General features: G+C 34.4%; 6 protein-coding genes across 6 annotated transcripts; 2 read left to right on the top strand and 4 right to left on the bottom strand.

The window, feature by feature from the left end:
• Positions 1 to 569: 569 nt before the first annotated feature.
• LOC100789322 (NDR1/HIN1-like protein 6) lies at positions 570 to 1,718 on the bottom strand. Its single transcript, XM_003553105.5, has one exon. It carries the CDS (start codon positions 1,533 to 1,535, stop codon positions 801 to 803), a length of 735 nt encoding a protein of 244 aa, XP_003553153.1. The 5' UTR covers positions 1,536 to 1,718; the 3' UTR covers positions 570 to 800.
• Positions 1,719 to 4,829: 3,111 nt separating this feature from the next.
• On the top strand, positions 4,830 to 8,165 carry LOC100783291 (WAT1-related protein At3g02690, chloroplastic). Its single transcript, XM_003552852.5, has 7 exons — positions 4,830 to 5,506; positions 5,602 to 5,649; positions 6,083 to 6,205; positions 6,478 to 6,627; positions 7,063 to 7,234; positions 7,503 to 7,563; positions 7,774 to 8,165. Exons 1-7 carry the CDS (start codon positions 4,925 to 4,927, stop codon positions 7,874 to 7,876), a joined length of 1,239 nt encoding a protein of 412 aa, XP_003552900.1. The 5' UTR covers positions 4,830 to 4,924; the 3' UTR covers positions 7,877 to 8,165.
• A 789-nt stretch (positions 8,166 to 8,954) lies between these two features.
• Positions 8,955 to 11,769, bottom strand: LOC102667523 (uncharacterized protein At1g65710). The gene is made up of 2 exons (XM_006601981.4): positions 10,163 to 11,769; positions 8,955 to 10,020 (listed from the first exon to the last, which is right to left on the bottom strand). Exons 1-2 carry the CDS (start codon positions 11,396 to 11,398, stop codon positions 9,079 to 9,081), a joined length of 2,178 nt encoding a protein of 725 aa, XP_006602044.1. The 5' UTR covers positions 11,399 to 11,769; the 3' UTR covers positions 8,955 to 9,078.
• Positions 11,770 to 13,088: 1,319 nt separating this feature from the next.
• Positions 13,089 to 20,985, bottom strand: LOC100790904 (protein TIC 40, chloroplastic). The gene is made up of 14 exons (XM_003553106.5): positions 20,523 to 20,985; positions 19,585 to 19,690; positions 19,339 to 19,396; positions 19,226 to 19,243; positions 18,061 to 18,352; positions 17,588 to 17,691; positions 17,444 to 17,507; positions 16,824 to 16,896; positions 16,156 to 16,196; positions 15,748 to 15,793; positions 14,958 to 15,052; positions 14,003 to 14,106; positions 13,880 to 13,927; positions 13,089 to 13,520 (listed from the first exon to the last, which is right to left on the bottom strand). Exons 1-14 carry the CDS (start codon positions 20,713 to 20,715, stop codon positions 13,464 to 13,466), a joined length of 1,299 nt encoding a protein of 432 aa, XP_003553154.1. The 5' UTR covers positions 20,716 to 20,985; the 3' UTR covers positions 13,089 to 13,463.
• Positions 20,986 to 22,874: 1,889 nt separating this feature from the next.
• LOC100792480 (probable 2-oxoglutarate-dependent dioxygenase At3g111800) lies at positions 22,875 to 25,553 on the top strand. The gene is made up of 2 exons (XM_003553108.5): positions 22,875 to 23,816; positions 25,116 to 25,553. The coding sequence occupies exons 1-2, from the start codon at positions 23,010 to 23,012 to the stop codon at positions 25,362 to 25,364; spliced, it is 1,056 nt and encodes a 351-aa protein (XP_003553156.1). The 5' UTR covers positions 22,875 to 23,009; the 3' UTR covers positions 25,365 to 25,553.
• A 516-nt stretch (positions 25,554 to 26,069) lies between these two features.
• LOC100794055 (deoxyuridine 5'-triphosphate nucleotidohydrolase) lies at positions 26,070 to 26,904 on the bottom strand. Its single transcript, XM_003553110.5, has 2 exons — positions 26,644 to 26,904; positions 26,070 to 26,448 (listed from the first exon to the last, which is right to left on the bottom strand). The coding sequence occupies exons 1-2, from the start codon at positions 26,849 to 26,851 to the stop codon at positions 26,204 to 26,206; spliced, it is 453 nt and encodes a 150-aa protein (XP_003553158.1). The 5' UTR covers positions 26,852 to 26,904; the 3' UTR covers positions 26,070 to 26,203.
• Positions 26,905 to 27,267: the final 363 nt, after the last annotated feature.

Genomic DNA, 27,267 nt, shown 5'->3' on the forward strand with positions numbered 1-27,267 from the left:
TTTCATGTAATTTAAAGGTTATTTTTTGTTATTATCTTGTGTATTAAATGAAATTTTATATTTAGATAAAATCTTACAATTTGTGTTATAATTTTACAATGTGTTTTCCTTCTTTTCAACCCTAAATAAAATCTCAATTTCAATGAATTTTTTTTATATATAAACTACAGTCTACATGTATTAACATAGCTAGCTGTGTTTCAAGACTTGTATTTAAGACCATAATTTGTGTTAGTTGATCTCCATTTTTTATTATGATTTTAACAATTTTAATACGTTATCTAAAGATTGTTGTATTTTTTGTGTGAAAAGTTAATTTAGATGGTTGAATCCTGAAGGCTAACCCACCTTGAGAGTTTGAGAGCTTAGAAAAATACTTGCAATTACATATATCAACAAAGTTTTCATGTTAATTAACAATGAGATTCGAATTCAGATCCTTCTATTCGATATAAAGATCGTCATATATGCTAGCTAGCTATATTCGAGTAATTACTGGGTGCAGAAAAAACTAACAATATTTGTCATTAATTAAACATATGAAATAGATAATAATATATGCTAATTTGTGAATAAGAAATAGCGTCTGAATTAATAGAATCGAAGTACATGAAATGTAACTCAAAGTACGTGCAGATGGAGAGAAAAAACCACATCTGATCCTCCATCCCTTACGAAAAATCTCAATCAAACAAACCACAAAAAGATGAAACGAAATAGTAATAGTAATATAATATAACAATGGCACATATATATTATACTAATCAATAATGATAATAATATATGTACTAGTGAATTCATCACAGCCTGAGCTTGAACTTACAACTACTGCTAGAAATTCTAATATCATTACTAGCACCAAAATTATCCACCTCAAGCCTGCACCTAACCCTGAACTTGACTTTGAAGAGCTTCAGCTTACCAAACTTAACCCTCACAGGCTGATTCACCTTAAGATTGAGAGGAACATTGTTGGTCTGTTGCAGCTGCTCCTGAATTCTATTCACCAAACCACTTGCATCAGGTGCTTGACCAGTTAGAGGCAGATCAAGCACTGTGGTGTTCCTGTGACCCTGGTAGAACTTTGGCAAGGACCCTTCACACAATTTTGTGTCCATGTACCAAGCACTTATGTGGCTTCCACCCTCATAGTATATTCCAATCTTCTTGTTAGGGTTTCTTGCAGTGATTGCCACATTGAAGGTGGCATAGAGGGTGTTGTTGTCTGAAACATTGAACTGGCTTATCCTCAGTTGGTCCACTGAGTATTTGGGGAGCTTTGGTCTGAACACAAGGTATAGGATCCCTATTGTGATGGCAATAGCAATGATCAAAATCAGCAATATGCTTAGTGTCCAACACATGAACCTACAGCAACAGCTTCTTCTTCTCTTAGGTGGCTTTGAATGCATCACAGGAAAAGTGCGCTGAGGAATACCCTTATCAGATTTTGCATAGTTTTCAGGCACCAAAGGTCTGTGTGGTGCCTCAACATCATGAACAGGATGAATTCTTTGCTGATCTGCAGCCATCATGTTTAATTTTTTGGTATCAAAATTGTATCAAGAAGAAATATATCATATATTATATATGTGATGATCTTTGTATAAATATGGTAGACACTAGACAAAGCTCTTGATATGATATATTCCTTCTTTTTCCTCTCTTTTGGTTTTTCTCTATGTATATTTAATATATATATAGCATATAGGTGGATGAATTAGGGTGGGAACATGAACACGTTTAGGAGTGGGTAATGGCATATGATGACAAGGGTTGAAGCTTCCGATTTAATATGTTTGATTTGAATGGTTAAGACTAATTAGAAAGGGTCACCATCGTTGGTTTTATTTTGTATGCAGACTTATCAATCACATGTGGCGATTATTCAACATTGTGTCTTTATAATACTAATTCAATATATAATGCGCGCCGTCGAAGTTGTCGAACTAACTCTTGATTTTTAGTATTTTTAGCTAGGAATCAGAATTCTTGTATAAAATGCTTATATACTACGTACTTATTGGTCTGTTGCTGCATAAAACAACTATACATTTGTGATCTTATGCAAAAGTCATGAACCAATATTTAATTACAAAAGAAAATGCTGTGTGTAAAAAGGTAAAATATAATAAACTATATTGTATAAATAGTAACTTTTATGTATATTAATAATAGAGTATATACATCCTTTGTGTAAAAAGGTAAAATATAATAAACTATATTGTATAAATAGTAACTTTTATGTATATTAATAATAGAGTATATACATCCTTTAATTTAACAGTGTGGCATGTATTATTTAATAGTATTTTTATTCCATAAAATAACTAAAAATGTTATTAATCCGTTACTAGTTATTTTGTTAAGGAATTAAGGCCCCCCAAAAAAATTCTGTTTTTCTTTTTTCTTTATGGTGTTTTCTATTCTTCACATATTTTTTTAAAATACTATTAATTTCATTTTCATCTGAATAGTATAGTATTACTTTTCTATAAAATAGAAAAGATGGCGTTTAATTTTGGACAATTTGAAGAAAAAAGGATTATATTAACCCAAGGAATTCCCAAGCTTAATTATAAACAATTGAAAAAGAGTATCCGTGCACTCAAAAATGTTTCAGAGTTTCAAACTGAACATCACCCTCAAATGGAAATGTTTGACAATGCAATCCCTCATTTGAATCTGGATCAAGTCTAGCTAACACAATTTTAACTAAGGCGTAGCTAATTCTATTAATTTTTCATCCATTCATACTGCTTTTTTTTCCTTCTTTTTATATATTCTCCACTATATCTTTGTTGACAGCCTTGACCTTTCTCCAATAGGGAGTACAAAATTAAAGAAAAATATTTCAAAACATATGAATTGTTCTATATATACAAAGAAAAGAAAAACACAGAAGGGAATACCAAACACTAAATAGTTTGTTTTCAACGCATTGCAAATAATCTTTCTCATCAATAATAGAAAACAAAGCTCTTTTCTCCAAAGGGACGACCCTAAATCTAAAAATATAATGATTAAAATACATGAGTTGGATGGTTCAAAAAGTTTCAAGTGCCACATTATTAAATTAAAATATAACTTGAAAATATATATAAATCACATGACAATTTATTTTAGTTCTCCCTTTGTATAATCAACTTGCATCACAATTTTTTTTTTATACATTGTTGCATCACATATTGTTGCTTATGTAAAACGCATCCACATATATATTTTATGTAAACAACGGTTTTAGAAGGTTCAACGGATGCTTTTTCAGCCGCATACAACGCGTTCCAGAGACAAAGTCATAGATAGCTCTTGACGTTTAATTTCATTGTTAGAGTTCATAAAAATAAAAGGAAACCATATAAATTAATTAACGTACATGTGTGTTGATAATTTAATTTGAAATAGAGTTATTTCGAGTTTAATAATTTAATTACCTAACCCTGTCGGTGCAGTAATCTCTTGGACGCCATCATCTCTGTGACTTTTCTTATATGTAACTAAAATTTTATCATAAGGACAGAAGAAGTTGAAGTATTCGGAAATCGTCATAGCTCTTACTTTTTGGCTTTTCTTATGTAACTAAAATTTTATCATATGTACTTCTGAAATAATTATTCCATAAAGAATTTTTATTTCTTTATGGAAAAACTATTCTGGAATGGAATTTTTTCTATTCTGGAATAACTATTCTGAAATTATATATGTATTCTGAAATAGTTTTATGAAATACATATATACTTTTGGACTAGCTATTATAGAATAGAAAAAAAAAATCTCATCCTAGAATAGTCAACGCGAGAAGCTTCAAACTCGAATGTTTTTAAAATTGTAATCCTCTCCTTCATCTACTCCTCTTGCTCAAACCCTTTCTGAAGGTGATGGTTTGTATCTACGATTTCCTTTCAAGGTGGTATATGGTGCGATGGTGTGTGGCACAATGGTGCTGTTTGATTTATGGATTTTGTGACGATTGGTGGTGTATGGTGCAGTGGTGGGTGGCACAACAGGATTGGAGTCTGAAGTTGATGAAGTGGTGGGTGACACCGTTATTAGAGGATGTTGAAGGGTGGGGCGGTGGCCGGCGTAGGGCACGGCAAGGGGCTGACGTTACTAGTTACTAGAGGAAGAAGAAAAAAAAAAGAAGGTGAAACATTTTTGTCTATTTAACTTCCTCTGCAAGGTGCAAGATTCACAATGGGATGTGCAGCAAACAAATGCCCCAACCCTAATTGATCAGAATCAAGCCCAACTAACTTTGAGCCCAAAACCTATTCTTCACTCTCGAGATGGGTGTAAATGAGCAAAAGAAATAGATTTTTTTATAACATTTAATTGAAGATATAAAATAAATGAATTACACAAATTTGTAAATATTTTTTTTCCATAAATGAACAACTTATGAGGAAAAGTAAAAATCGATAATGTCCAATGCATTAATTTATGAAAAATAAAATTACTATATAAAAATATATGTTGTTAATCACAACAGATTAGCTCCTGGTGATTTTTTTTTTAATGTATAGCTCCTGCCTCCCGGAGAATTTAATAAGAACTAATTTAATCAATATAAACTAATTTATCTGACATTGCATTTTTTCAGATATTAAGGAGATTATTTGAATTCTATTTCATTGCACTTAGGAAGCAGTTATAACTATTATATATAATCTATAAATATTATTCTAAAATTAATATAAAAAAATAATTTCTTTTTTATATCATTTCCTTTATATATTTATCCTCCATTATAATAAATTACTCTAACATTTTATTTTAATTTTCAGTAATAGTTGTATATTAGTTACATCTAATTATGTAATTTGCAAGAAGGAAGTTATAACCACCACCACCACAAATCTTGTCACTGTTTCTGATACTTAACGCAACACATCACCGAACACTACCCACTCAACTCACTCCAACCATGGCGTCGTGGTGGTGCTCCTCTCCCTCCGCCACCCTCACCGTCTCCACCACCACCACCCGCCACTTCTCTCTCCTTTCTCACACTTCCCAATTTCGCATCCAAACCCTCACATTCCCACCTTCCTCCTTTACTCGCTTCACCACCGCTCCACCTTCGCTCCGATTTAGGGTTCCATGCTCCAACAAAACCGCCTTCGAAACCGAGCTTCCGGAGGACGGCGTGGATTGCGTGGGAACAGGCCAAGACGTGGAATGCCTCGTTAACACGGAAGAGAAACAATCGGAACCATCATCATCGTCATCATCATCATCATCATCGTCATCGATGCTGTGTCTCGCGGAAGCGCTGTGGGAAGGGGCGGTGTTGGTGTCGCCGTTCTTCTTCTGGGGCACGGCCATGGTGGCGATGAAGGAAGTGCTTCCCAAATGCGGTCCTTTCTTCGTTTCCGCTTTTCGCCTCATTCCGGCGGGGTTTCTTCTCGTCGCATTCGCCGCTTCCAGAGGAAGAACTCTCCCCTCTGGCTTCAACGCTTGGCTTTCCATCACCCTCTTCGCTCTCGTCGATGCCGCGTGCTTTCAGGTCCTTCTTCTTCTTCTTCACATTTCACTTGCTGTATTTACTTTACCTGAATGCAATGCTCATTGGTTTGAACTTTAATTGATTCATTGTGACAGGGTTTTCTTGCAGAAGGGTTGCAAAGGACTTCAGCTGGTTTGGGCAGCGTATGTTGGTGCTTATTTTCTTAATCAATTTTACTATTATTAGTAGAGTCTACTTTTCACATATTGTCAACCAGAAAACCTATATAAATTTGACTTCTGAAGTAGTAATTGTAATTAAAGTTATCAATTTCACCTTACATGGCAATCTATGGTTAGAAGATTTAAAATTCATACCAAAATTATTTTTTGATTAGTTAACAATATACTAGTAAACTTTTACGTGCATATTAAACTCTATAGTAATTATAATAATAGTAATGATAATAATAGACGGCATAAGTTTAATATGGAAACTAGTGAATTTTTTCTCTGTAAAATGCTGCGAGGGGAATTTGTTTTGAGCGAACTTTGTGTTGATTCAAACTCTACTTTTCAAGTCTGAGTAATTATTGTTGCTTGCCTTGATTATCTACCGTGGGTGGATATATTGCAGGTTATAATTGATTCGCAGCCTTTGACTGTGGCTGTACTTGCGGCTTTGTTATTTGGTGAGTCAATCGGAGTTGTTGGAGCTGCTGGGCTTGTACTTGGTGTCATAGGACTTGTACTGCTCGAGGTAAACTTAAATTCTAACCAAAAATCAGTAAATCAATTATCGTACCCTTTAAAGCACAACCCAAAATTAGCAGTTGAATTCTTATCTGTTTCATTTAGAAGGATACGATTTGCAATTGTTACCACCATCCAGAAGATTCATACAATTACCTAATTTATTCTCTTTTTTGTAATTTTGAAATATACAATTTATATTTCAAAATTACATTATTACAGTATTATGTATTATGCATTACAGTTTTAGTAATGCAAGCACTGATGATTTTGTTGCAGTTACCTGCCCTATCATTTGATGAAAGCAACTTCTCACTATGGGGAAGTGGTGAGTGGTGGATGCTACTTGCAGCTCAGAGTATGGCAATTGGCACGGTCATGGTCCGGTGGGTCTCCAAGTACTCTGACCCTGTCATGGCTACTGGATGGGTGTGCTTCAAATCTCCTTTTGACTCTAGTCTTTGTTATTATTTAAATACCTATTATGAAACTTAACTGAATGATTGTGTGTTAATGTGTCATATTGCCTCTTTGCATTATCAGTTTTAAACCGTACAACATGGCAATTTTGGTAAACTATGAATTTGGATATGCTAGACTTTATGGTTCATGATTATAGTTGCAGATGTGTCTAGAATATCATATATTTTAACAATAAGTTTGTATCTGAAACTAGTGAAATGGATTGTATAGGTCTTATATTCGTATCTTATTGATTATTTCATCAAAAATAAATAAAAATATTGTTATCTAAGAAAAAAAGAGGAAATGACTGGCAAATGGAGGAAGCTATATAGCAGATGATATTATGGTTTAACACTGTATAAGCTTATGGCTCAAAACTTTACACTTTTTCCGTTGCAGCATATGGTTATTGGTGGTCTCCCACTTGTGCTATTCGCAGTTCTTAACAATGACCCCGCAGTGAGTTTGAGTCTCAAAGAGTACAGTTCGACTGATATATTGGCACTCCTCTACACATCCATTTTTGGAAGCGCAGTCAGCTATGGTGTGTTCTTTTATAGTGCAACTAAAGGTCTGTATGTCTCTCCTTCCATGATCTTTTCCTTTTTTTTTCTTCTTCGCCAATGATTTTCTTTTTATGGTCACATGAAATATACAAATCCCAGCTTCCATGTTAAGTCCAAAATGGTTCATTTCTTCTTCCATATTGTAATCACTGTGTTATTGATGCATCTTTAGCTTTAATTTGTTTGCATACAGCTTTGAAGTTTCTTTTTGTTTTTCAAATTCCATATTGATCCCATGTACCATATTGATATAGCATTTGTGTTGCACTGCAGGTAGCTTGACCAAGCTCAGTTCACTTACGTTTTTGACCCCAATGTTTGCTTCAATTTTTGGGTAAGGCTGCTTGACAGTGGGATAGACTCAGGATTTTCAAGCAATTTCAAGTCCTTAAGGAGAAAAAAGTGACCTTTTTCAACTATAAAAATTTTGGAAAGAATAACAATCCAGTGACATTTTCTCTAGCAATTGACATTTTTCAAATTTCATGTTTATGTATCTTCCTGAAGACCTTTGTATGACTCACACTTTACTTTGGCATTTCAGGTTTCTCTATCTTGGTGAGACCTTCTCTCCTGTACAACTAGTTGGGGCCTTAGTCACTGTGGCTGGAATATACATGGTTAACTTCAGAAGCACATCTGAATGAATTGTCATTTTTGCCTGGTTCTTTCAACCTAATCCAATGGAAAACAACTCTGGGAATTAGATGTTTTCCATGAACTCAAATTGGGAACGATAAAAGCAAGTTTGGACATGGAGAGGAGAAATTGCAGTGATATACAACTTGGAGCCCTTGTGCTCATGCTAGTGTAAATACAATTTTGTTTTGTTAGTTAATTTAGGCCTCGAGCCTCTTCCTATGCAATATATACCAAAAACTTGAAGTTACCTGGGCAGAACACAAGCCTTATATCGGAATAAATTGTTTCCGTAAAGGTTTTTTTGTTGTATAAAATGGCTTAAGTGATTATGACTGAACAAAATGTATATATTATGACTGTTGATGGCAAGTTTCGAGTATAATGAATCTGTTGTGAAAGAAATATACAGATCGGGCCGATGTCTATATTGAGCATAAGATCAAGAAGGAAGTTCTATACTTGTCATATAGTGTGACTATTGTCTATTGGTAGAATAAAATATGTTGATAATAGTATGTGCAATTAGGATGCTGCGATGCTACTGCTATTTAATCAAAATATAATTATATAATTATTGAACTAATTAGTTTATGAGTACAAGCTGTAGAGTACTCGATCAATTATAATATGTTATAGCTGTTGTAATATTTATAAAATGAAACAAACTCATTAATTGCATGATTAAGCTGCACTAATCAAAATCAACAACTGCGATGCTAATTTATAAAATATTGCATTGCAGCAAACCAGGACTAGTTAAGTCTTTACACTAAAATGCAGAAATGCTGCGCCAACCAGAAGTCAATTGCAACATAATCGTTGGCGAGAGACCCCAAGATTTTAGATTGTAGAACACTACTACAACCGTACTAGACTTTGTTTAATAATTTATTTGACGAACCTGATTTTATTTCCAATTTCCATTTGGAAACTGTAACATATACCAATGCCTGACCATTCTTTTAAGTGTGTCTGAGTTGGTATAAATGGAGCTAAAAGCATGACTGATCGATCACCCTATTTATGCAATTCCAATTTGAAGAAATAAAGACCATAAAGCTAAAAGTGAAGAGAAGTGGCAAGTATTGTTAATATGGATCTTAATTGAATGAGAACTGGTTGCAAAGTGTGCAACTCCAAACAGAAGCAGTTAAACTCATGGAGTATTTAAGATACAAGAAGGAGAATCCATTCAACAAAGCAACATCTATGTGGATGCAGCTGCTGTAACAACAGGTCTGTTGTGAAGAACTTTATTGGCGCCAAGCCTGCCATGCCCTATTCCACTCCCATGCTGATGATGATCACACTCTCTCCTTTGGCTGTTCAATTTCTTCTTGGCTTCACCTGCGTCAAGCCCCGCTTCAGATGCCACCCTCCCTTCCAAGCCCAATTTCTGGCCTTCCTCTTTGGAGTAGTTCGATCTTGAAGTCCAGCAATCTTTTGATTCAACAGAACTTGGTTCCCATGATGAAGAAGAAACACCCCAGCGCTGTTGACCACTACTGACAGTGAAGCTGTTGCTTCCCGAAGACTCTTGGTCATCCATGTCCACCCCACCAAGCAAACCACCCCTATTCACTGTCACATACTTGTGCAAGCTTTGTTCCATCACATCATCATCATTGAATAATAACATTGATTCTACAACCGGGTCCTCGGCATCTGGCTCCCTTTTTCCATAATCGTGGGTAGTCAATGAAACATTGTAGTCATTCCTGCTACACTGAAAAGCCAGTGGACTTCTCCTGTCTTCTGCACCGCAGAAATTTAAGCCGGCGTTAGAGTTGAGATCAGCAACAGCTTCGAGGATAGAGCAAGCTTTGGTGACACATGCTGGGAGAGAAACAGGTGGTGTGTTCTTCTGATGGAAATTCTGGATGTCTTCAAGCAGCAGTGAAGCATAGGACTGTGGAGGATTCAATAGAGCTTCAGGGTTGAGGTCTAAGTCCCGCGATTGCCTCGAAGATCTGCTTCTTGTTAATGTATAGGGTGGTTTTAGGTTGTCAACTCCTGGTGGTACCATTGTTTTCACAACAACATTATCAGTAATTGAAGACTGCACTTTCACATCTTCCTCTTGTTGCACCTTTGTCTTGCAATTTACATTCATTCCCTTGTCCAATGCAGTTCTGCTGCCGTTTGTTTTCTACAATAAGGAAAAACACCATTGAATTGAATAATTTACATTAATCACATCAATAAGACTAATCAATCAATTACTAAACATGACAATTCAAATCTTAAAAGCTGATAAATTGTGAACCAAATACTAAAAGAGTGAACAATACCTGATTAGCTTCTGTTTCAAATTCCTTTTTGGGTCTGTTTTGCACCTTGCTGCTGCTATTATTGGCTGTTGAATGTGGAAAAGCAAGGGAGTTAGGTTCAATCTCACTCAATGGATTTCTTTTGTAAGGTGATTGTTCTGCTTTCCTTGAATTGCTGCGGCTAAGGGATGGCTGCTGCTGATTCTCATTGAAAGCTTTATTACCACTTGCAGCATTCCCATTTGCTCTTGCTGGCGACTGCGACCGCGGAGAGGCAGCACCCACATTTCTCTTCACTGTGATCCTCTTGATGCCAGTGGTTGCTCCAGATTCTCCACCACCGCCACCACCACCATTATTGTTACTCTTATCCATCACCAGTGATGAAACAGTGGCAGGAACAGAAACCATCTTCCCAGGCCTAGAACTAGTGTTGCTGCAATTGTTGTTTCTTGCATTGGAAGGTGTGGTGTTCTCTGATGACCTTCTTCCAGGAGATCTACTCACTCTCCTCTCCCTGCTGCTTGACCTTTGCTGCTGTTCCCTTTCCCTGCTTGGTGTTCTTCTTCTCCTTTCCTGAGAAGAAGAAGGCCTTCGGCTCGGAGACTGGCGTTGCCGTGGCCGTTGCTGGTGCCTCTCCTCCTCACACAGATCACTGTTGCTCTCATTGGCATTGGCCTTCTTTGAGTCATCATCATTGGAAACGGTGTCATTGTCACAGTGGTCAAAATCATAGCTTCTCTTTGAGCCTGAGTACCTTCTTCTGTGTTCACCAGAAGCAGCAGCAGCAGCATTCCCTGAAGAGCTTCTGCTGAGTCTCCCACACTGGATGAGAATTGCATCCACCTCTTCTTTGGTGCAGCTTGAAGTCCTCACTCCTACAACACCCATGTTTGTGGATGGTGTTGGGGCAGTTTTATCAGCCATTGATTCTTCAGTGAAAGATGGGGATTTGGAATTGGAGTTTCTCTCTCTATCATCATGGCTCTTCCTGTGCTTGATGATGAATATCTCCTTTTTCACATGCCCTTCAGGTTCTGGCACTGTCTCATGCTTCTCTTCCACTTTCTTAGAATTGTCCTTGTTCAGTTTCACTTCTGGGGCAGTTTCAGTTTCCACTTTGGGTTTGGAAACAGTGACACCACTAACAGAAGGAGGATTGTTCTTCAGCTCAGGCACAGCAACATGTGCTGTGGAAGAAGCTGACTTGGTTGCTGTAGAAGAAGACCCTTTCTTCTTACTCAAACATGCACCCATGGAATTTTGAAGGAGAGATAGTAGAAGGAAAATGGAAGGTGAAAAAGGTGTTAAGAAAGAAAGAAGAGGAGAATGGAATTGCAAATAGAGGGGAATGTGGTGTGGAACGCAGCCCAAGAATCAATTTTTAATAGTAAAAGATTGTTAGCTTTTTATTAGTAGTGACAATGAAAGACAAAAAATTCAAAATTTGAAATACAGAGCGGGCTGGAATTCTGCAACACTACACAGATCCGTTAAAGGGTCAAGTTGTGTTGTCTGACCCAGCTGACCCCACAAAGTCACTAACTTTATTAATTTCATAATAACATAATGTCTTCTTTTTTTTTTTTTTACCATAGATGGATACCCCATACGGCAAGGAAAAAGAGTAACGCACGCCCGGAATTTATACATCCAGGGTCAAATTTAGGTTTTTTTTTTATCAAAAATTAAATTTTAATTATTAATTGTTAATTTTTTTATATCAATGTCAAGTTGAATATGTAGTTAATTAATTATTATTTTTATTTATGAGAATAAAAAATAGTATCAAAATATTTATAATAAATAACACATTCTGTTCAACTAACTAAATTAATTTTTTTAATTAATTAATTACGTATACTTTTAATATATATATATATATATATATGGGGTTAATTCTATAGTTAAAAGTAAATGAATATTTAATACTATATAGAAAATATGGTTGATTGTCTTGTAAGTTATTAAAAGTAAATGAACATAATTGCATTTAGTTATGAATGTGGTTAATAGTGAAATGATGTAGAAGAAATATCTAATGTGATGAATTTTGTCTCACAAGCATATAATAGTGTCATTAGATTATTAACTATCACATATAGTCACTAAATCTAGTTAGCTTTACCTCATAAATGTTAATAATAAATAAAGAATTATATACAATTTTTAATGAGGTAAATAGTATAATTGAGGTTATTAAAATGAGATTAATAATATTAACCACATCGATAACAATATACAATTATATTCATTTACCTTTGATTACTTATGAACTAACATTAAAAACATTAAACATTTTTATATATAATAATCATCTACTCGGGCAGATGTCAGGCGGATACTTACAAATGTAAAATAATCAATCAAATACAAAGTAATAAATGACATTTTGCATGCTCTTCTTAGTTCTTATTGTCTTCATTCAAATTTGTACAACGGATATATTTATTTTGATCAACAAAAATTTACCGGTGTTATAGTTTATGTTGGCTAAAGAAACCAGCAACAATGGCTATACTTTCTGGAATTTTGTGATGTACCAGAATGTTTCCACCCACCAAGTTTACCAACAAATCTAGAAATTGCATCTACCAACCAGTCAAATGCAACAGGTACAAGAACGCCTGAAAGAAAGTACAGTCAAACTTCAAATTACTAAAATAATGAAAAACACTGAACTTTAACCAAATGTCTACCTACTCCAACCAATAGCCCTTGAATCTTGATTATGCAGTTTACTCTTAATTTGTTTAAACTTAAAAAAATAATTTTGAAATAAATATTTTTTAAAGAAACAAATAAAATTTACTTCTTAAAATAAATAAATACAACATTTTTTAAGTAAAAATAATTTAGACAAATACACTAAAAAAATAGAAAACTATTTATTTCATTAAAATAAACGCTTATTTTAACAAATAAAAAAACAAACTGGCCCCTAATCTCAGATTATACTTTATGAAATTATTATACGAAGCATTCACATTTTTACTGCACCTGAATACTCAACCAAAAACCACACTGCAAATACAATGCCTCAAACAAAATATTTAATGAAAACATAAAACATCAATCTACACAATCTCAACTATTTTAGTGAAACAAAAAAATCCAACTGTGGCATTATTTTAGCCCAGCGAAGAAGACACAGTTACTATCCGCATGTCACAATGGAGCTGTAACCGCGAGCCTGCAGTATACAGCCATGAGCATAAGAGTTTTGCATGGTTCCGTGTGGTTAGGCCGAGCTAATCTTCATTGGTCATCAGGAAAGGGATGCATAACTTGACCCAGCAAACAGCAACAACACACAAATGCATCAAGGTGAACCTACTCCAGGGAAGAGTTCTGATATTTTATTGAAGACATCCATAACCTGCAATGTTTTAAAGAGGAAAAAGCAATCATCAGATAAAACATTCAACAGCCAAATCTTTAAAAATTGACAATATTTATATTCATAAGGAATTATTGATAGAGAGTAATTATATCATAGCTTTATTCTTTAGAGACGTAGTAAAACATGCAAATTCAAACCACCAGCACCACCTGTAGTCTCATTGATAACCATTAAAAAAAAAAAAAAATCACCTAACACAAACCTGAAACTAATTACAACTAGAGAACCTATGCATGCCGAAGAGCAAACAGGAAACAAAGGGAGAGAAAACCAAACTCGGTAAAGTACACTCCTCCAGGTAGGACAAAATTGAAGTCAGAGAAGTATCAACATACCTCCTTATCATTTTGGTATTTAGTAATATTCATTGGATTCTGCGAACACTGCAGCCACAAGAGACGAAATCAGAGCAGAGTTTTGATATGTAAGACCAATAAAGTAGTTAAATTAGAACATACATCCATGATAGCTGCTTGAACTCTAGGATTTTGAAATGCCATTGCAACCTCAGGATTGGCCATAATCTTTGAAATGACTTCTTCTGGAGAAAGCCCAATTTGATCTGGTGAAAGTAAAAATATATTCAGAAAAGACCAGAAGTGGAAAGAAAGATTCATACTTAGGCTCTTTAAAATATACATGATATTATCAAAGATAAAATTCAATAAACTAAACCCTAGAGACAAGAAGAAACTGATGAAATGTACTACTAGCATAAAAAGATAAATTAGTCAGCAAAGTATAGCAAACCATGTAAATGAGTCAAAAACAATGCTGAATCACACCAAATAGTATCCTTTAATAAGTCAGCATGAAATGTGATGTGTTTCTGAATGAGAACCTCACAGCTTTCTCTCTATGGGACTTACCAAGGCACTTATCAGTTCACTGAAAATTCTTATTTTTATTTTTTTTAACAAATAACAGTATATCACACCCGCAAAGAAGAATTAACAGCAATGATTTGATTAAGAAAATATTAGAATATTGAGTGGTAACAAGACAAATGGAATTAATTTAAGAAAACAAGCTATTAATAAAGATACAGTTATTGCCCATATTAGAATATTGAGTGGTAACCAGACAAATGGAATTAATTTAAGAAAACAAGCTATTAATAAAGATACAGTTATTGCCCATATGTAATGCAACTTCAGGAAGAAAAAAAAGTCACTGATCAATTACTGTTGATCTTCAAGAATCAAGATGATCAACTAAGTAGAACATATAACTCCCATAGGATGGAAGCGAGAAAAGAGTTCATTGTATTTAAGAATATTTTCAAGTCAACAAGTAATAAGAGTAGCTAGCAAAAATTGAACTACGTTAAATTAACCTATTGCTTAGTTTATCCTGCTCTCAGAGAAGACATGGCACTTCTTGACGAATAAGAATAATATTATAATAACTTACCAAATTGCTGCTTAACTTCAGGACTATTAAGGTCAAAATTCTTTAAGGTATCCATCATTCGGCTGTCCCATTCTGTGCTTCCACCCATGTTGTTTCTGAAATAAAACATGTAGAAAAAAGAGAAAGAATTCAGGATATATGAATCACCAGAGAAGATTTATATCTTAACAAAATATGCATATATTTATTTAACTGCAGAACAAAGGATGAAGGTTGAGAGGGAAACAACAAATAAGAAATACATTTTTCAGCTACTTAAGATCTCAAGTCAATGCAATGACATGGAATGTGGTTGTTATAAGTCACATAAATCCTAGCAACAACAACAACAAAAATCAATCTAAATAAGAACAAGGGGAGAAGGACAAAGAGAAGAAACTTAAAACAACGAAGTCTGGAGGTAAGAACAGGCATTTCCACCCTCATAGGTTAGAGGGAGGGCTGGGAGCCTGTAATACAAAAGTAGAAGTAAAACAGACATTTCATCCACAGCTATCGTTTTTTTCTAATACCAAATTGGAGGTCTAATGTATAAAGGATAAAGAAAGAGGATCAGGTTAAATTGTCAGTTCATCAAATTCATGAAATGAGAGACTAATAACTGGATAGTAAATTGTGGAGGACTTTTTCATTCACTCCAAAACTAGTTTTTGTTGAAATATGTCAAGCAAGCTTAATGCAGGTAAGCATTTTCCCAGAAGCTTATCTGTCCAAATGAATGATCAGTGAAATAATATTGCTGAAACAAAAAAGGCTATGAGCCTCTGAAGAAACAGTATGAAGAACTTACAGCATTTCTTCAAGTTGTTGACGGTACTGTGGATTCTGCAGCATCCCTATTAAAAGCAGCAACAGTACAGAAACTATTACCCATTGGCCAATTATATTAAAGATGTCATGTAGAAATTAATATTACCAATTCAAAGAAAACATGACTTTTGACCTACAAAATATTTTTAAACTACGTAAAGAAGTGCTTCCATTATATGATGTTGCTCACAAATGAAAAAAGATATTTGTATAGAAGTGTTGTATATAGACTATATTGAACATGTAAACGTGAAAACGAGCAAATTCAGCATTGTGGTTACCCATGATTTATTTCCAGGAAGGTATTAAACAATGAAAATTACACACTGCACAAATAATGAACCTTAAAAATATGATTAGAAGAAAACTGTTAAAAGTAGAGAATTACATTTGAAGGTAGTAGGGTTCCTCATCTCCTCGGGTAAATAGCTGCAATAAAACCCAAAATTTAACTTCTTTTGGATAACAAGGAGGAAAAGTTCTTATATAATCTAAACAATCAAGTAAAACCTATCAGTAAATTTTCATCAAGTAATCGTAAACAAATACACATTGGGAATCAATTTATTGTATAGAACATTAGTTAGCTCCACTAAATTATCAACAATTAAAAGGGTACCAGCCAACCAATTAAACTTACTTTTGGGGATAAAGAAAATTTGTTAGAAAAGAAAGCATACAGAAGTAGAGGTTTCCCCTAAAACCATCAGAAGCAAAGTGCCAAGAGGACATGGGGAAAAAATAATTACAGGCTCCAGAAGAATTTTAGACACATACAAATTTCAAACTTCCAAACTAAATATTTCAAAACAATGGAACTACTTTAAACCCCAATTCTGAACATCACAGATACCAGTACTACTGTCATCAGCAGTTCTAAGATTAGACTTCTACCATTTAAGGAACCTTATTTGATATATTTAAAACTAGGATCTACTTGAAGTTTAAGCATATCCATATTCATACTGAGTACTGACAAAGCCACAATAGAATATTTACTAGAAAATAGAAATGCAAAATCATAATCATTATTAAGATGAAGGGAGATGATATTACGGATAAACCATCTTCTGCACTGTTGGGTCCTCCATCATTTTCTCCAAAGCATCCACTGACAAGACTGATTTTTCTATCCAAAAATAAATAATGGCATGTTTACGACATTTGATTAACCCATAATGCAGCTCATTGAAGGAAACATTGAAAGAACAATAATTGTAAAACCTATATATATTTCATGACAACAAACAACGTTTAAATTGATTTAAACCAGTAGTATGAATGTGATTAGAAAACAATGATGTATGAAACTAGTCATATTTGATTTATGACATCATTTCAATCCAAGTACTGAAGTATTTAATCAGAGTCAAAAAGTAATTGATAGTTGACAAGAAAAACTTCAAAGTTAAAAAGTAAAATTACAAAGACATATGAAGTGCACATGATCCATGATAAACTCAGCAATGAAAACAAGATTAAATTTAATATCATAATGACAACAAGTACAACTCATCTATTTGGCAGGACTGATCTAAAAGACTAAAACCATGTCATGTCAATGCATTTCCTAGAAATTGAGACTTGAGTAGATGCATCACATTGCATGGGGTTTTCCACCTATAAAGCCGAATTGTAAATATTTTCAATTTCAACAGACTCTACTTAGTACTTACTTGTAGATTGAGAACCAGGAAAATCACCAAAACCTTGGTTAGAGGGGGCTCCATTTTGAGAAACCTTCAATAAATGCATACATATTAAGAACAACACAAGTCACTGAGTTTCTTTACCTAAAAACATGTATCTTAAAAACTCACTTCATCTGGAACCCGAGCTTCCTTGACGGAACTTGATTCATCATCTTTAAAACTTTCAAAAGGACTCTCCTGCACAGTTTCTTCTGGAGAAACATCTACAAAAGCTGTAATGGAAAATTTTAAGAATTTTAACAAGAAAAGACTCAACTTATACACAAATATAAAGCTGACATCAGATAGAATCTCTGCTACTTATAAAGATAATTCCCTGAATGTTTTCCATCTTCAACTTTGTAGCAAAAAATTTTAATTTTTTTTTACCTTGATTGATTTTTTTAAAATTAATTAATAAAGGAAATCAAGTAATCAATATTATTAATTATTTAATTAATAACATTTATTTAATCAACCTGAAACCACATAGATCTCCTAGCGGACACATTACCTCACCATTTATAAATTTTACAAGTAGTAAGTCCCATCTAACAAGAAAGAAATAGGATTGCTAAGAAGAGATTCTACGTTTAAGTTACCAATTTTTTTGGGTTCATTCTTTACTTCGACTTCATCTTTAACATTAGTAGTTGGAGCAACTTCTACTTTTGCTGCAGGTATATCTACTGTGATAGTGGATTGAGATGCACTAGATGCTGAAGGTGCTCGAGATTGAGTAGTTGCAGAACTAGCAGGTGCAGTGGGCCCTGCTGCTGTAGGCATTGGAAAGGGAAAAGGAGATCCCGGAGAAAAGGCAGCATTGCCAAATTGGTTATTTTGTGAATTCATCTGGCCCATCATGGTCTTGAAAGCTTGTTGCATTGCATATTTCTAAAAGAAAATCAAAAGACAAATGTTTAAAATATGTAAAATGTTCAGGGTTAGCTCTTGTAATTCTACAATGAAACTAGTCAAAATCCATGAAAAATAAGGTTAGACAGAGCATCTACTACAACTGACAAAGTGATAGCACTGGGACTCTGGAAGCATGGATCAAGAAGCTAAGATTAAGCCCAAAAATAAAATTTTGCAAGTTTAGGCTATTACTAGGCATACATGAATTAACTTGTAAGACTTTCTTTGTAGGCTTAATCTCAGCCTCTTGATGCATGCTCCCAGTCCTTTCACAAACAATAGAAAATGCCATCACAAACAATACCCAAATTCTCATAAAGATAAATCAAAATCTCAAATTCAATAAAACTCTCAGAATGCTATATGATTTGAGTAGTCTCATTCAAACAACATACTATCCAAACAAAATTAACAGATAAAAGAGGTGAGTTGGGCGGTTTACTTATGTTCCTAAAAATAGATACAGCCAATCTGCATGATTTGTGTATTTCTATTTCTAGAGTGTCGACAGCAATATGCCGGTGGATACGTGCCTTCAACTTCCAAGTAATTTCATAAGAAATCCCATCGTAAAAATTAAAAACTATACTAGAAAAGAATGCACAGACACTTATAAAACAATTGTTGGAGTGGTGTTTGGTACTTCAGATACTCAGAGTGCACAAGCTTATAACCATGACTTGCAAAATTTCCTACATCTTATACCCCATATTTACAGTAGAGCTCAAAGAATACACCAGCTTATTGCCTAACACCCATGACTAGCAAAATTTCTTACACCCATAATTACAGTGGAACTCAAAGAATGAACCAGCTTATATCAATGCCTTGCAATAAAGTGGCATTCACCTTTAATCTTGAAGCTACCTGCAAAAAAACACAATTTATTAAACATACATCAAAGATAAACTCATTATCAGTGTATGTAAGGTAGATCTGTGATTATGGTTCTCAGTTCTCACCACTGAAAACAGTGCAGAAAGCCCAACACCAACACCAATCCAGAAGAGAGGTGACCCTCTAGAATATAGTAAATAGGACCAATAAGAATGTGAACTAATAAGCAATAGATATCAACAAATTTAAATCAATAAAGTATCGATCAACCACCCCCACCCCCAGTAGTTAGTAGTTACCCATTATAAAAATATGACAATTTTTTTTTAAGAAAATTAATATGCCAAAGAAAAAAAAGAGTAAATGATTACATAGTTGAAGATGGTGATAATTGTGGGTTAACTCCAGTTGACGTCGCTTCTTGAGTATTCGAAGAAGAAATACTAGCAAAATGCTTTACTATCAGCTTCTCCTGCACTGTATTCCCAGCATGCATTACTTGGGCATCTTAAGAGATGAGTGAAAAATATTGACAGATATTCAACTTGTACAACAAGTAAGCACTCATTAACCACAAAAGAAGAGAAGTAACTACACACGATAAATATGCATTGCCGAAATGGATTCAAAATACACACATATATGCAATAGATTTTTAACCATGGATTCAAAATGCTATCAACCACAATCGACCTTGAGCATAACCTTGCTCCAAAATTCACAATCCGCTCCTTCCACAAACACTATACACTAATTGCAAAAACGCTTTGGTGATTTATCAAAAGTTAGGGCCTGTTTGTTAGTACTTTCTTAAGAAAAAAGTGCTTCACCATAGAAACACTTATCTTAACACGTTTAGAAGCCAAAATCACAAAGGAAACAAAAAAGTTTTAAACTTTTCTAGAAATTCAGAAAGAGTGGCTTGCAAAACAAAGGTCACGTGATAAAAAGTACGTTTTTTCATTAACTGCTTATCCAAACACTCCTATAAACCCTTAAAAATGTCAACATAGGGTATTCATGGCTCTAGTCCAATAACAAAAGAACCAACATGTTCAATTCAGATTCTTCTTTAAGTTTTAGAACAATGATGAAGAAAAAAAAAAAACACAGCATGAGCATCATTAGACCTATCAATTCACCTTCAACTTCAAAACACACATTTCATGTAATTGAATCCATAAGAATCCAGTGATTCAGTGAATATTTTTCCTACCAGGCATAAATTCTAACAAAATTATAATGCCCCACACACATAGAAAGAGAATAATCAACAAAAAAAAAAAAAAAGAAGTTACAAACTGAATACCAGATTTCGGATTACGATGGGAGGAAGAGAGTGCAGAAACACGGAATCTGCAACGATGAGGAGCAATTAAGACCCTCCCAAAAGAGAAGTGCTTTCTTCTGAAAACGTCTCTGGATGTGGCGTCTATTGCAGGAACATGTCCCAACATCAAAGGCTTTGGGGAAGACACAAGGGCCAAGTTAAGCTTCTCCATCTTCTTCTGCCTTCCAAGCTATGGAGCCCAAAAATCAAAATTGAAACGGTTAGTGATAGGAGAGGAAGTAGATTTTGAAGGAAGTAGATTTTGAAGCAAAGAAGGTCGAAAAATTTTGTGAAATTTATGAACTTTAACAAAGTTCAGTAAGTGGGGTTTCGAGTTTGGGGAGTAGAAGGTGAAGGAGCGAGAGAGCACGGGACTTGCAATGGCGTGTGGAGTGGCGAGCCAAGTCAAGGTTTGGGTTTTGGCCTGTGTTGTGGTAGGGATAAGTTAAAAAAAAAAAAAAAAAAGCCTTTGAACTTTACAAGTATTGAAACGATGTCGTCTATAGAATATTTGTTGACTTTTTTTCTTTTTTCCCTATTTTATTAGAAAAAATCTCTTTTATTATTATTATTATGATTATTTATGTACTTTATTAAAAAAAACTGTGTAATACTATATTCAAATTATCATATTCATATTTTTTTTCTGACAAGTAATTATCATATTCATATTTAAAAGATAGTTTATATTACATTAAAAATACTATAAAGTCAACAAATATATAAAAAAAAAGAAAAAATAGTTTTATCTATTATATTATATATTATTATACAAAATAAAAAATCTTTATCATTTTATTAGCCAAAAACATCTATTATTATTATTAAATATTTCTTTTTGTGCAATATTATATTTAAATTATTACGTTGATATATTTTTTTCTTAAGAGCAATTATCATGTTGATATTTAAAAGATAATTTATATTGCATTAAGAATACTATAAAGTTAGCCAATAAAAAAATAATTTACATCTATTGTATATTATTACTGCTCAATTTTCTTTTATTCCCTCTCTAACTTTTTTTCCATTTGCTTTTATTTTTTTTAGATTTTTTATCTTCTATTTTCTAAAAACACACAACTCCTACCAACTCCTTTTCAATTTTTCCCTTCCTCTCATTATTATTACATATGAAAAAATATATTTATAATTTATCATATTATTATGATATTACATACTATTATCTATGTACTACGTACCGTATTAAATAATTTTTGCTTTAATATTATATTATAATTTTTTATTTTTTTAAATAATATGAATTAATATTTTATTAATCTGTTAATACATATAAAATATATTTTATCCTTCTTAAGATACACATAATTCTCTTCTAAATTTTTCGTTCCAAAACTTTTTTTCTCTAGCTTTTCTCTCTGTCTCTCTTTATTTTAGAATATTTTTATCTTCTTTCCTCTTTCGTGTTTATTCTTATATATATTCTTTAAAATTAGATTACAAATATATTGTTTTAAAGTAATAGTGATTTTTAGCGGAAGGATGGGACGGAACGGATAGGATATATCTCACCCCAAATGATAATATTTTTATTTTAAAATATTATAAAACCATTTTTTAATTAAAATAATTTTACAAATATATATATTTTTATTAATATTTTTATAAGGTAAATATTTTATACTAAAAATTAATTTAAATTTAATTTAAAATATATACAAATATATTATTTTAAAGTAGTAGATGTTTATAATGGTTCAGAATGGGACAAAATAAATATACCTAACATTGAACAAAGAGTTGGGGTGGGTACAACTTAATTATAAATTAATTAGCTAAATTTATTTTTATTTTAAAATTTTATAAAACAACTTTTAAATAGAAATTGTATAAAATAAATTTAAATAATTTCATAAATAAATATTTCTTGATCAATATTTATATTATAAGGTTATTTTAAATGTAATTTAAAATATCTACAAATATATTATTGTAAAGTAGTAACAATTTTTTAGTGGACAAGAATGGAAAAGGACAAATATATCTGATGATCCCGAATAGAGATGACCGTGAGTAAATTTTTTTATAAAATCGTTAAAAAAAATATGTTTTTAACAGTAGTGAAAATCCTTGAGGGTTCTTAAACTCAAAAATCTTCATAAGATCAATTTTTGAGCTTAAGAATCCATTCCAAGATTTTCCATGAAATAAATATGCTCTTAAAATTAGAATTATAAGTAATGTAAATAATAATAATATATTAAATTTTGAATTATAGTCTCTTGAGATTATGCTAAATAAATTAAGTATGCATTGCCTAGCCCAGTCATAGGCTAATACGTAAATTTGACTCCAATCTGCAGCATTTTTTTAATACGTCCTCAAAAACAAAGAAATATATTAATTAAATTCAATCATATACCAAATCCATAGACACTGCGCACAATACGTTTCATTCCATCGATGGTTCGTTCTTATCCAATGTAAGTAAGCGACGAAGCCATCATGACGACGAGGGTGCAATCCCTGGCCCAATCGGGTCTCTCCCGGGTCCCACCACAATACATTCAACCCCCTCAAACCCGACCCGTCCGCCACACCGCACCCGAACCCGATTCCATTCCCGTCATCGACCTCTCCTCCTTCGACCCCACCCAACGCGCCTCCACCCGCGACTCCATAGCTCGCGCCTGCCGCGAATGGGGCGCCTTCCACGTCACGAACCACGGCGTCCCCCCTTCCCTCCTCGCCTCCCTCCGCCGCGCCGGCCTCTCCTTCTTCTCCGACACCCCCATTCCTGACAAGCTCCGCTACTCCTGCTCCGCCGCCGCCTCCGAGGGCTACGGCAGCAAAATGCTCGCAACAACTACCTCCGATCAAAACGACGCCGTTCAGGTCCTCGATTGGAGGGACTACTTCGACCACCACACGCTCCCCCTCTCTCGCCGGAACCCTAACCGGTGGCCGGAGTTTCCCGCCGACTACCGGGAGCTGGTGGCGACGTACAGCGACGAGATGAAGATTCTGGCGCAAAAGTTGCTGGCTTTGATTTCGGAGAGTCTAGGGTTGCGAGCCTCGTGCATTGAAGATGCTGTTGGGGAGTTTTATCAGAACATTACGATTAGTTATTACCCTCCGTGTCCCGAACCAGACCTCACCCTAGGGTTGCAATCGCATTCTGATATGGGGGCAATTACGCTTTTGATTCAGGATGATGTGGGGGGTCTTCAGGTTCTCAAGGGTGGTAACAAGTGGGTCACTGTTCAGCCTCTGTCAGATGCTATCCTTGTTCTATTGGCTGACCAAACTGAGGTAAATAGGAACACCCCTTTTGGTTTGTTACAAATTTACAATACAATGTGGAAATAATTCAGTTGAGTTGAACATTTGTTTTTTGTGTTGAAAAAAAAAAAGAAAAAAAGCCGGTTCCTTGAATGCTTTTGTTGTTGTTTTGTAATTAGAATTGAAGTTTTATCTCGGTAATTTGTATTGACATTTTCTGATTTTATTATTGTTTTTTTATCGGTAAAGGTTAATTGTTAATTATTAGCCCAGAGAATCGAACCCATTATCTTTCTTTCCTTTCCTTCTTCCTTTGCCATGTTGATCACTGAGATGAAACTCTAATTCTGATTGGAAAACAATACCAAAAGTAGTACCTAAAAAAGAAGAATGCTAGTAACAAACTCTCAAACACTTTGTTCCTAACATACCTCGTTATTAATGGGTGAAATTCGCCTGGGTCACAGTTTTCATTTGGTGGGTTTTATTCCCAAACTAGTGAGAGCCATGTGAATTTCAATTAGTAGAAGAAAAAGTGTTAGAAGAGAGTGTTAAAGAGTGTTGTTCGCATTCTTCTAATATGAATTAAGCGCTTTAGAGTTTTTCTGTTGTATTGCCATTTATTTATTTAGAGTTCTTTAAGAGTTTAAAAACCAGCTGCTTGAAGCTTTTCTGGGAAGGCATATTTTCAAAAATTTAGATTATTGAGCATGGGCAAACGGGTATAGGGAGCAAATGTGTGGCACAAGTATGGTATATAAGTTCCTGCAATTGTTTTAAAATGGTTTGTGGCCAGTTTTAACTGAACTAATAACAATTGCAGTGTTTTTGAGTCTTCAAGGGGGTGTATTGAACTTTGATTTGGACAATAAATTCAACGGGCAAATTATGATTTACCGAATATTATATGCAATATCGAAAGCTGTTTCACTTCAATGGTGAATGGGGGTAAGCAGCAAAAATATGTGTGGAAAAGAGATATTGTATATAATGATGGTGATCATTTGGAATTAGTAAAAATGGCAGTCTCTCCTTTTTATACACTTAGTTGCAACTTTCAGCTAAATTGGCACCATTATTACCCCTCTGTCATGGAGAACAATGTTCCCTCCTGAATTATAAGCTATTACTATTTTCATTTTACTTGTAAATATGGTATTCAGTTTTCTACAATGTGGCAGCTTAATAGTGTATTCTGATGTTTTGTGATTTCTTTATGTTTTCCTGATAGATCGACCATTCATTAAGTTAAATAAAAGTTAGGTTTAATTCAACCAGACTTTTTTGTTTTGGAAGCTTTCAACTAACAGAAAATTCTTTTGGCACCAGATTATAACCAATGGAAAGTACAGGAGCTGTGAGCATAGGGCAATCACTAATCCTGATAGAGCAAGGCTCTCTGTGGCAACATTTCATGACCCTGCTAAGACAGTCAAGATTTCCCCTGCTTCTGAACTGATAAACGACTCATCACTAGCTAAATACCGTGATGTTGTTTATGGAGACTATGTATCATCATGGTATACCAAAGGCCCTGGAGGAAAACGAAATATTGATGCACTTTTGCTGGATCCTTAAGCTAATGCTTTTTTTCTCTCCTAGTCTCATGTCTTGTATCTTGGGAGTGAAAGGAAGTAAAATTAACTCTCATGCAAAAAGTTCTGATATCAACATACTGTTTTCATATGGATCTTGGAATCCAACTCAAACTGAGAATGACGCTAATTTGCCAATTTGAACAATAAACTATTCAAAGTATTATAGAAATTGGTATTTGATTGTAATTACGCTACACCAATCTTATGTTTAAGCTTTCAAGGGGTCCATATACTTACAGCATGTTCAAATGAGCATAAAGGTTTTTCTTGGAATGCCAAGAGAACAGGTAGGTCGTTCAAAACCTACAAGTAACATCTAAAGATAAATGTGAAACTAATTATTGTATTACAGATTATAACTGAAGTAGCTTAAAGATGGCCTACATTTAACAAGCTTGCAAGTTCAATATATTGATTTCTTTGGGTTGGTTTTGTAGATAGTTGATGGCTTATAGGTGCTACAAAAATAATTGATTTAAATAAGTTGAATATATTTTTTTGCAACTATTTTAGTCTTTTCTATCCGGAACTTAAACATTGATCCGTCCCTCACACCTTGAGGAACAAGAATCAAAATCCATATTGAGAGATATGTCAGTTCTTCAAACAAGGATGTCTACAAGGGGAAAAAATACTATAAAACCCAAGAGCAGTAAAGAAAGCATAAACAAGTCTAATTCTAAAATTCGATACGAACTTGAACATTGACAGTTTATCTCAGCAACACAAAAGTCCTAAACTAACACATTGGTGTACCATGATACGTTTGCTCAAAGGCAATTCATTGATTTCATTCCATTTCTATTACTATATCTATTCCTAAACTCCAGTGGATCCGAAGCCACCTTCACCTCTGAGTGTAGAATCCAAATCCTGAACCTCAACAACCTCCGGCATCACGATCTGCTGGATTATCATCTGTGCAACCCTGTCACCAACTTTTACTTCAAAATCAGTGTCTGAATGGTTGAACAATATCACCCCTACGGGACCCCTGTAATCCGCATCGATCACGCCCGCTCCCACATCGATCGAGTGCTTCCATGCTAATCCAGATCGCGGTGCTGAAAAGCAAAACAAAACGGGGAGATTTAAAGTTAGCACTTGGCTGGGAAAGAAAGAAGGGAGGGGAAGAGATTGCAAATTCGAATTCCCCCAAGTCATTCTAACAAACTAACATTTGCACAAAACACGCCAAAAAAATTAAAATTAGGGAAAAAAGAGAGAAAAATTGGATTTGGGAAGGGAAAGTTAGTTACCGATGCGAGCGTAGGTTCCTTCGGGGATGGAGATTGAAAGATCGGTGGGGACCAGAGCCTTCCCACGAGCCGGCACGGTGGTCGCGGCGGCGCTGGAGAGGTCGTAGCCGGCGGAGAGAGGGGAGGCCCTAGAAGGCAAAACGGCCTTGTCGGAGAGCTTCTTCACTCGGAAAAAAGTGGCGGAAACGACGCCGTTTGTCTCGGCCATTTCTGGAGCGAGTGGGAATGTAAAGAAACAAACGGAAATAATCAAATAAGTGCAGAAGCGAGAGAGTTGGGGTTTTATATAAGAATCGATGTTAGTTTTATTTTTTCCGCGCCAAACTTTCGCGCCATTTTTTTACATTGCGTTTGAAGAATGTGATACAGGGCCTCTTGTGTTGGGCTGGCTCAATTTTCGTTTTTTGTGAAGTTGAGCTTACACAACAAAAATACAAAATAAAGGTGTGAGCGCAACTTCGTTAACCTAATTTGAAGTTAAGATACTAAAAAAGTTACTTGTTATATCCAAGTAATAAAGGTGTGAGTGCAACTTTGTTATATCCACGTCCCTTCTTTTTCTGAGTAAATAGAAAAGTATATTTTTGAAAAATAAATTGAAAAGAAGAGTGAATATAACAACTG

This window comes from Glycine max, chromosome 18, assembly GCF_000004515.6.
Source record: "Glycine max cultivar Williams 82 chromosome 18, Glycine_max_v4.0, whole genome shotgun sequence".
NCBI classification, from domain to species: domain Eukaryota; kingdom Viridiplantae; phylum Streptophyta; class Magnoliopsida; order Fabales; family Fabaceae; genus Glycine; species Glycine max.

Coding starts and splice junctions, on each gene's coding strand:
- LOC102667523 (XM_006601981.4), bottom strand. CDS start 11,398: ATGGGTGCATGTTTGAGTAAGAAGAAAGGGTCTTCTTCTACAGCAACC. Junction 10,021..10,162: donor TTGAAACAGAAGCTAATCAG/GTATTGTTCACT, acceptor TCCTTATTGTAG/AAAACAAACGGCAGCAGAAC.
- LOC100790904 (XM_003553106.5), bottom strand. CDS start 20,715: ATGGAGAAGCTTAACTTGGCCCTTGTGTCTTCCCCAAAGCCTTTGATG. Junction 17,692..18,060: donor GAATGAACCCAAAAAAATTG/GTAACTTAAACG, acceptor TTTCCATTACAG/CTTTTGTAGATGTTTCTCCA. Junction 16,197..16,823: donor GTGCAGAAGATGGTTTATCC/GTAATATCATCT, acceptor GTTTTATTGCAG/CTATTTACCCGAGGAGATGA.
- LOC100783291 (XM_003552852.5), top strand. CDS start 4,925: ATGGCGTCGTGGTGGTGCTCCTCTCCCTCCGCCACCCTCACCGTCTCC. Junction 5,507..5,601: donor TCGATGCCGCGTGCTTTCAG/GTCCTTCTTCTT, acceptor TCATTGTGACAG/GGTTTTCTTGCAGAAGGGTT. Junction 7,235..7,502: donor CTTTTATAGTGCAACTAAAG/GTCTGTATGTCT, acceptor GTTGCACTGCAG/GTAGCTTGACCAAGCTCAGT.
- LOC100789322 (XM_003553105.5), bottom strand. CDS start 1,535: ATGATGGCTGCAGATCAGCAAAGAATTCATCCTGTTCATGATGTTGAG.
- LOC100794055 (XM_003553110.5), bottom strand. CDS start 26,851: ATGGCCGAGACAAACGGCGTCGTTTCCGCCACTTTTTTCCGAGTGAAG. Junction 26,449..26,643: donor AGGAACCTACGCTCGCATCG/GTAACTAACTTT, acceptor TTTGCTTTTCAG/CACCGCGATCTGGATTAGCA.
- LOC100792480 (XM_003553108.5), top strand. CDS start 23,010: ATGACGACGAGGGTGCAATCCCTGGCCCAATCGGGTCTCTCCCGGGTC. Junction 23,817..25,115: donor TATTGGCTGACCAAACTGAG/GTAAATAGGAAC, acceptor TTTTGGCACCAG/ATTATAACCAATGGAAAGTA.